Source organism: Embiotoca jacksoni, unplaced genomic scaffold, assembly GCF_022577435.1.
Source record: "Embiotoca jacksoni isolate LCO1_2020_lvr unplaced genomic scaffold, fEmbJac1.0.p SCAF_60, whole genome shotgun sequence".
Taxonomy (NCBI): domain Eukaryota; kingdom Metazoa; phylum Chordata; class Actinopteri; family Embiotocidae; genus Embiotoca; species Embiotoca jacksoni.
The window spans coordinates 1,225,989-1,235,740 of record NW_027185415.1 but is presented as its reverse complement, the minus strand read 5'-3'; the positions used below and the strand labels follow the sequence as shown (position 1 = coordinate 1,235,740).

At 42.2% G+C, this 9,752-nt stretch overlaps 1 protein-coding gene across 1 annotated transcript; it reads left to right on the top strand.

Annotated features, from left to right (window-relative positions):
* Positions 1-1,551: 1,551 nt before the first annotated feature.
* cdk1 (cyclin dependent kinase 1) lies at positions 1,552-9,012 on the top strand. Its single transcript, XM_069174724.1, has 8 exons — positions 1,552-1,612; positions 2,156-2,198; positions 3,266-3,422; positions 4,362-4,485; positions 5,044-5,214; positions 5,293-5,456; positions 6,855-6,996; positions 8,382-9,012. The coding sequence occupies exons 2-8, from the start codon at positions 2,162-2,164 to the stop codon at positions 8,496-8,498; spliced, it is 912 nt and encodes a 303-aa protein (XP_069030825.1). The 5' UTR covers positions 1,552-1,612; positions 2,156-2,161; the 3' UTR covers positions 8,499-9,012.
* The last annotated feature ends 740 nt before the right edge of the window (positions 9,013-9,752 follow it).

Sequence of the window (9,752 nt, the reverse complement as noted above, 5' to 3'; positions counted from 1 at the left end):
ATGATATTTATACACAGTATATGATATTTATACACACTGTATGATATTTATACACAGTATATGATATTTATACAGTATATGATATTTATACACGCTGTGTGATATTTATACATAGTATATGATATTTATACACGCTGTATGATATTTATACACGCTGTATGATATTTATAGACGCTGTATGATATTTATACACAGTATATGATATTTATACACGCTGTATGGTATTTATAGACGCTGTATGATATTTATACACAGTATATGATATTTATACACACTGTATGGTATTTATAGACGCTGTATGATATTTATACACAGTATATGATATTTATACACACTGTATGATATTTATAGACGCTGTATGATATTTATATACGCTGTATGATATTTATACACGCTGTATGATATTTATACACAGTATATGATATTTATACACGCTGTATGATATTTATATACGCTGTATGATATTTATACACAGTATATGATATTTATACACGCTGTATGGTATTTATACACGCTGTATGATATTTATACACAGTATATGATATTTATACACGCTGTATGATATTTATACAAAGTATATGATATTTATACACTGTATGATATTTAAACACGCTGTATGATATTTATACACGCTGTATGATATTTATACAAAGTATATGATATTTATACACTGTATGATATTTATACACGCTGTATGATATTTATACACAGTATATGATATTTATACACGCTGTATGGTATTTATACACGCTGTATGATGTTTATACACAGTATATGATATTTATACACGCTGTATGATATTTATACAAAGTATATGATATTTATACGCTGTATGATATTTATACACGCTGTATGATATTTATACACAGTATATGATATTTATACACGCTGTATGGTATTTATACACGCTGTATGATATTTATACACTGTATGATATTTATATACGCTGTATGATATTTATACACGCTGTATGATATTTATACACAGTATGTGATATTTATACACAGTATATGATATTTATACACGCTGTATGATATTTATACACACTGTATGATATTTATACACTGTATGACATTTATACACTGTATGACATTTATACACGCTGTATGATATTTATACACACTGTATGATATTTATACACTGTGTGACGTCGAGGATTTAACACTTGGTGAGAAGAACTACAGACACGTTCAGGTGCTGCCGGCAGATTGGCCACTAATGCAGCACTACTGCTAGTTAGATCGAAATAAAAGCCCGTATGACCACTAATGTGAGTCCATCCAGCTCGTTGTACGGGAGCTTCACACGGTGCCTGCTTTCCTTTGATAAACTGCGACAGACACGCGACACTGCTTGAAAACCTTCAGTTTGAAGGAACACGGTCAGGATGATATATATCCGAGCACCAGTGAACACAACACAGTCCAACAGCGGCGGCGCGTCGTCTCCCGCTCAGCCCACATGGCAGTCTTCCCTCCCCTGATTGGCCGGTTTGAAATACATCGCGCGAGCTCATTGGTGCGTTTTGAACCGCTGCTGTACTGCGGTGAATTCAAAAGAGTCTGTCATCATTCCAGCGGCAGTCCGAGCAGCAGAGAGCAGACGCGGTTCGGTGAGTTTTATTCGCACTAAACCGGTTTAAACGTGCATTAAATGAGTTGTCAGGTTCGTTGAAGACGCGGCTCGTTCAGCTCGGACAGAAAGTGTTCGTTAGAAACCCGAATCCAGGTGACGATTTAGCGGTGAGCTAACGTTGGTGCTTCACGAGTAAACGGCGGCGGTAACGGCCGCTTCGCTGTTATCGGCTCATGTTGAGGCCAAAACCGAAAAATCAGCTCCAACCTGGACGTGAGTCCCCGAGTCCACCCGAGCAGCTCCACCCGAGCAGCTCCAACCTTTTCACGTTACACGGCGGAAGTTCAATCTAATCTGAATGCAGCTTGAAATGTGTTTCTAATTAAAAGCCGGCGGTCGAATGAAGTTCGTTACATGATTTTTGCCGAATTTAATTGTGTTTGTGTAAATTGTTCCAAACTTCCACAGCCTCGTTCATTCTGCGACATATTTGACGTCGCAACGTCACGAATAAGTGTTCATGTAGAAATATGAGCTGACGAGAAGTTAAAATAACACCACAACGTGTCTTTTCTTTCAGGCAACAATGGAAGACTACTTGAAGATAGAGAAAATCGGAGAAGGTGAGTTTCAATGTGTTTATCGAAGTGATAATCTTCCAGGTTTTTATGGAAGTAAGGTTAATCTGTGAATGTCTTTTCATCGTGATTATACTGTACCAGCAGTTTCAGGACTGTCAAGCTGCTCTGGTGTCTTGGACTCTTTTGAAATGATCATAATACTTCAGTAAATTTAACCACATGGTGACATAAAACACCTGAACAGTAACACCTGTCATTTACTTGCCTTTGCTGGACTCATTTGTTGACGTGTGGCAGTTTGTTTAATTAAGATCAAATTGGCCGAGCAGATTTCCCAAAAGATTTCAATGCTTACAAAATTCAAAATGGTTAATAATCTCGTGTTTTCCTCGTCTTCAGCACCCAGAGATCCGGCTTTAACCCTCAGTCCTCCGCTGCCGACTCTGTCGCCACCGTTCAGGCTGTAAAACGGTGGATCATTTATTTAGTACACGAAGTGATTCGTTCCACCATCTGAATTTGTTCTGAGAACATTTTTGAAAAGTCCAGAAGAACCAAACGATCCAATTATTTTCTCCCCATTGAAGTGAGCAGAGAGCTACACAGGAAGTTGGCCGGCTCGGCCCACAGAGCGCTCGGTGTGTCTCACCAGACACACGGTGGAGGTTTCATCTCATTCGGCTTGAATGCAACTTTATATGTAGAAGTCTCCAGACGTGTTTTACGATGGACAGAAACTTCTAGAATAATAATTGACTCAAATAATAATTTTGTGTCTTATCTGGGTTTTTTTCTGCAGAAAAATTCAATTATCTCGTTAAAAATCTTTGAAATGACGTCTCCTCCTTCTCCAACATTTAAAAACTCCAGAATATACAAATTTAAGGTTTCCATGTACTTGTTTAAGTTGAATATTGAACCAGGATCAGCTTCCAAAAGATTTGTGATGTCACAAATCCTGCTCGCAGCCCCTTTAAAAATCAGATTTTCAGAGAAAGTGGAAACGGCCCTCGAGTTTTAATCTCTGCTCGTCCGTCAGTCTGTGAAGCTCCAACATTCAGCTGCAGGATCCGGGAGTTAAATGTGCTTTTATTTTGTTTTTTTTGCAGGGACTTATGGGGTGGTGTATAAGGGCCGGCACAAGGCCACCGGGCAGGTGGTGGCGATGAAGAAGATCCGGCTGGAGAGTGAGGAGGAGGGAGTTCCCAGCACGGCAGTCAGGGAGGTGTCTCTGCTCCAGGAGCTGAAGCATCCCAACGTCGTACGGTACGAATAATAAGTAGGAAATAATAGTAAAGCACAGATTGCTGACGGTCTACCACTGTAAATGTTAATTCATCAGGATGTTGGCGTCCCACTGGAGGTTTTACTGACTTATGGCACTAATACGTGGTTTGTCACTCAAGTTTCACACAACAATCTCTGTCAGACAGGCAGCTCCACCCAGAAGGGCTGGCTAGTAGATCACCTTTTTAAGGCGTGTTGATATATTTTCAAGTGAGATAATACTTTTCATGTCGATATAGTTTAATTAGGTTCCGGCTAATGGGCGCTCGAACCTGTGAGTTTTCAACCTGAACCGTCAGACCCGACCGGATCACACCGGTTCAGACTGAAATTACTGAATTATTCTAGCAGAGTTGAGCGGGTTGGGTTCTGCGCTGCGGTGGCTCAGTGAACTGTGTGAGGGGGCGGCGCTCTTCCACAGCTGGGGGTCTCATTTGTGTCCGAAATTACAGAAGAGGTTGACAAAAAAAAAAAAGTAACGCAGACGGAGTCTTTATTCAGGAAACAGCTGCTTTACAGCCACCAGGAAATGTCTCCACTTCCTGTCCAGTTCAGCTGAGCTCGACACTGTAAACCCGTTTCATCACGTCTCACCGTAGACGTCACCCGACCCGGAGCTTAATGTTTCCAGTGTTCCCTCCTCGCTCACACTGGTGCTGACTGACTGCAGCGGGTACCGATCGGGTTTTCACGGCCCGGTTCTGAGATTCACCTCCGTCACGGCAGTTAAACTACATTTATTACATTTATTTATTTATTATAACTGAAGGAGGGACGCATGTAAAAGCTAAACTGGAGAGTTATTCTGTGATTGGTTGTGTGGTTTTTGTTTTTAACTTACGTTCATGTGTTTGATTTCCTGGTGAAAAGTGTAGCTCGCTGGTTTATTGGTCATCTTTTGTGTCTGTCTCTGTGTAGCCTCCTGGATGTCCTGATGCAGGAGTCTCGTCTCTACCTCATTTTTGAGTTCCTGTCCATGGACCTGAAGAAGTACCTGGACTCCATCCCCTCCGGCCAGTACATGGACCCCATGCTGGTGAAGGTGACTCAGCAGATCCTCCCGGGAATGTTACATTCTGTGACAACAGTTGTATTATTTATAGAGTTTAATGTTGTCTCCAAATCGGCACACATGAAAAAACAAACAAACAAAAAAACCCGGTGATGCGAGTGGAAGGCAGCGTTTTACTTTTCCATCTGAAACCAGACGTGTGAACCAGGAGACCAACTCAAACACCAGATTACAACCTTCTGTAATCTGTTGCAGCCGAATACAAAACAACCTGCAGATCTCTGAGGAACACGAAACAGCTGCTGCTTTTAAATCCTCTTTACTCGCATGCAAACATGCACAACCTTTAATGTGAAACGGGAGCTCTTTAATCTAGTCGGCCTCGACTAACGTGTTATCTGTTGTTGTTTAGTGAACACACACACACATATATACACACACACACACACATACACATACAGTGAGAAAAAGATTGAACTGGAGTGTCAACAGTTTGTAAAGTGTTTCAGAGTTTCCATGTTAAAAAAAACCTAATCCTGTCAAATATCTTAAAGATGAATGATATTATATTTGAATGTGTGATTTCAGAGCTACCTTTACCAGATCCTGGAGGGCATTTACTTCTGCCACTGTCGTCGAGTGCTGCACCGGGACCTGAAACCACAGAACCTCCTGATCGACAACAAGGGGGTCATCAAACTGGCCGACTTCGGGCTGGCGCGGGCCTTCGGTGTTCCCGTCCGGGTCTACACCCACGAGGTGAGGACTCTCCCACACAACATGGTCTAAACGCCTTTTAAGACCATCACCGAGCTGCATGAAACTTTGTCGTGTCAGGTGGTCACTCTGTGGTACCGGGCTCCAGAGGTCCTCCTGGGTTCCCCCCGGTACTCCACCCCCGTTGATGTTTGGAGCACCGGCACCATCTTCGCCGAGCTCGCCACCAAGAAGCCTCTGTTCCACGGAGACTCCGAGATCGACCAGCTCTTCAGGATCTTCAGGTAGACACACATGACGGACTCCCAGCTGTGGGCAGATGTTTACACACACACACACACACACACACACACGGGCATCATGATGACATGAGGGACTGATGTTGGGCAGAACCAGGGTACCACATCCATACAAAAACAAGGGAGTTTGAATTTATTTATGGTTTCTGAAAATTCACCTCCACATTGAGATTCAGTAAATCTGATGTCTTTATTGGACAGAAGCCTTTCAGTCCACAACAATATAAACATCACATCACTGTCCATCAGTGGTTCTGATCCAACACCCCCCTCATCCATGATCCAGGTCTCTTACTGTCCCCATTAATTAAAATATAGGCTCATATATTAAAAAAAAAAAAGCATGTCATTGAAATAACAGCTTTGATTTAACAGAACAGGTGGAACATCATTAACTTCAGTTTCTCAGGGAATAAATTCAGTTTGAGAGTTTAACACATGCAAAAGTTAAATATGTGACATGTTATTGATCAAAAACAGCAGCCAATCAGAAAGCGGTAATTTGGCTCTGCTGCCAAACAAGAAGCGTTCTTATGACTCGTTCATCTGGACCACAGACAACTGCAATACCAGCGAGTACCACTAGAGGTCGGCTCCAAAAAGCCTCCGGCTCCATAGACTCCCATTCAACTTCTCTCATCAAATCCAAAGTGAATAAAATGTGTCCATCAGTTATCTCGGTGTTGTTAGCTAAAGTCACTCCTTCTTATTAGTTTTCTGGAGGTCCATCTGAAAATAATCCCTCATTCATTAGAAAAGAAGATTCAAGAAGACCTGTTTTTGGGGGCGTGTCTGTTTGATTGACAGGCCTGTGGTGCAGTCAGGTTACAGCTATCGGTGGGCGGGACGTAGTATCGTCAGGTTTCCGATCAGATCGGTCAGATCCACCTCTGGCTCCTCCCCCAGCTCGTCCAAATATGGTCACTTCCTGCTCCAAACCGCTCTGAACTAACAAGATGGTGACGGACAGAATCTGAACTGGAGGATTCATAACGTTCACAAACCAACGATGACATCACTGATAGTTGATGACATCACTGATGGATGCTGATTGGTTCCAGCAGGACAGCGACCCAAACACTCATCAAAGCTGCGTGTGTGTGATGGATAAAGAAGGCTAACAATAAACGTCTCAACTATTAACGCTTCTAAAAGGTTCTGGTCAGCTGATAAGAGATATTTAATCAAATATTATCTGCAGTGTATAATTTTTAGCCAGTTCAGATCTTTTGAAAACCTTAATTAACGACAAACTTCCAACCACGGTTGTAAAACCCTCATCAGTTCTTCTTCAGGTGTTCCTGAGTTGCTGTTTGTTTCCATGGTTACGTCCAGCCTGCAGGTTCTCTCCTCTCTGAATCCTGCTGTCATTTGTTGCTGCAGGACTCTGGGAACCCCGAACAACGACGTGTGGCCCGACGTGGAGAGTCTGCCCGACTACAAGAACACCTTCCCCAAGTGGAAGTCCGGCAACCTGTCGTCAATGGTGAAGAACCTGGACAAGAACGGGCTGGACCTGCTGGCGGTAAGAACTCCAGCAGCTGCAGCAGACAGCATCTAAACTGGGAACATGCAGTGAGAGCGACAGCTGACAGTGTGACAGGCTGTGGATCAGAACCGGTCCTTTAGAACCGGTCCTGAGTCTCTAATGAACGATGTGATCACTTCAGGACGCTCTCTTACTGATCTCTACATTTGGAGAAACAGGAAACTGATTTAACAGAACTTCTTTTGAGTTATTGGATCTAATCTGAAGGTGCATAGCGCCCCCTGCTGTATCGGCGTGGATTCACGGCATTAAGATTGTGTGAAAAGCTCGTCACTCTTTACTGAACAGCGGCTTCTGAACTATTTAAATTTTCTGGGTGCACCTGTAGTCGGCGCTGACCTGACGGTCTGCAGATGTTCTGACCCGGTCCGCCAGCCGTCACTGTTTGGTCCTTTCTAAAGTCACTCGGACAGCTAATCTGCCCGTCTGTCCTGCTTCCATCTGATAGACCCCGCCCACTGACAGGTGACCCACTCACCTGGCAGTAGTTTTAATGTTGCAGCTGATCGTCTCTTCACACGCTTCAGTAAAAATGGGTTTTAAATGTGACCTGTGTGCCGAACGTCCCTCCAGAGTTCCACTGAGTTTTTTTCTGATTCTTTTGATCCAAAATGTTTGATTTGTTTGCAGCAGATTTTCTGAAAAATTGCAATGTCGTTTTTTTACAAAGTTTTAAGTGAGTTTCTTGTGTAAAATTGCTTGAATTCAGAAAACATTGCAAGTCCAGAAACAAAAATGCAATATTTTTTGTGACATACCATACTATAAATCTGTAATCACTTCCATGCTGCACATCACAGAAATACTTTTGTTCTAGCCTTTTTTTCTTTATTCATTTATTTAGATTGATTTATTGAAAAACCATGGTGTTAAAAGTTACAAAATATAATCATAAGCTGTGTATGTTTCCAGAACAGACCGTCTGTGACTGGAATATAGAAACAAGGACTACATCAGCCTTTCAAAATAAGAGCTTTAGATGCTGTTTAATTCATGTTCATTCAACACATAGACCTGCTGGATGAAACCAACAAAGAGACGTCTCTGACAACTGGACGTGTGGAGAAAACTCATTTAACATCCAGTAATATGGAATCACATTTAATTAGGAACTTTTATTGTGAAGGCTACATTTCCTGCAAATAACTTCCTGTTTTTGCTCTTGGTCCGGTTTCCTCCGGTGCGCCAGAGTTTTATTTGGTGATGAAAACGGGCTCGGAGGCTTTCTGGTTGTAAATGTCTGAACCAGACGAGACAGACCTGTCAATCATGGTCAGCAGACATCTTGTCCTCCAGCCTGTCCTCTCTGTGCAGCCGGTTTAACTTGTCTCCTCGTCCTCCCTGTCTTGTCTCTGCTGCAGAAAATGTTGACCTACAACCCCCCCAAAAGGATCTCTGCCCGCGAGGCCATGACCCACCTGTACTTCGATGACCTGGATAAATCCACCCTGCCGGCCGCCAGCATCGACAAGATCTGACCCTGCAGCGCCGTCAACCCTCTTCTGTAAATACTTGTGTGTGTGTGTGAAAGTTGTTGTCGACCTGAAGTCAAGTTTCAACGATGTCTTTTCAATAAACCTGCACTTTCTGTGATTCTCCGAACTTCCACTTTAAAGCTGCACGTCTGTTCCACTGAAGCCCAACAAGGCTTCACCATGCTGGTTAGACACGGGACGGAGCTGTGGATCAGACCGCTAATAGCTGGGGGGGGGCGTTCACATCCCATACAGGAGACGTCGTTAAAAGTTCCACTCTGCAGGTTTCAGGTTTTATTTCTCTCCACGTCAGCCTGAGAACACGGAGACTTCACAGAGAGGAAACGTGTTGGAAGATGGCCGAGCTGTCAATCATGTAGCCTGAATCCTTCCTGCTCAGGTCTGAGGCCGAGAGAACACATTCAGCTCCACATGTAAAATACAAAAAACAACTATTCTGACAACGTTGTTTTTATATGACCCACATTAATGTCTTATAATAAAGTTTGATGACTAATTGCAGGTGTGATGTGATAATCTTCAGACAGCAGTTAATTCTGCATCGTCTTCATTCTCATGTTAGCAGGTTAAACAGCCTGCAGGTCTCCTGCTGCGTGTCCATCCAGTGGACTACAGATGGATGTACAAGTACACAAGTCAAACATAAGTGTGTTTGTCTTTATTAGTCAAGCAAAGAAAACAGTTTTGAGAGCAAATTTCTCGCCCTGTTTAAGTCAAAATATATAAACTGAGAATATTTATTTACATAAGTGTGTGTATATATATATATTATGTATATTTATAATATATATATATATACACAACAGATTAGTTTCTTTTTATATATATACATATATATATATATATATATACATATATATATATATATATATATATATATATATATATAAAAAGAAACAAATCTGTTCTTACACTTATTTAATTAAATAATAATTCAAACATTTCTTTTCAATTTAATAACCTTTCCTTTCAAGTAACAAACCTACATCTTGAGTTCCCTGCAACAACACGTTCCTGTAGATACATGCTGCACAACATCAGGAGAATACTCAGAACGAGTTTCACTAGATTCACTCACACTACTCCGGTCCTCCTCCTCCTCCTCCTCCTCCTCCGCTCCCTTCACTGGTTACCAGTAGCTGCCTGCATCAGTTTCCAAACATTGGTACTTGCGTACCGTGCTGTGAACAGATCGGGTCCAGTCTACATCCAGGACATGGTCCAACCCTACATCCC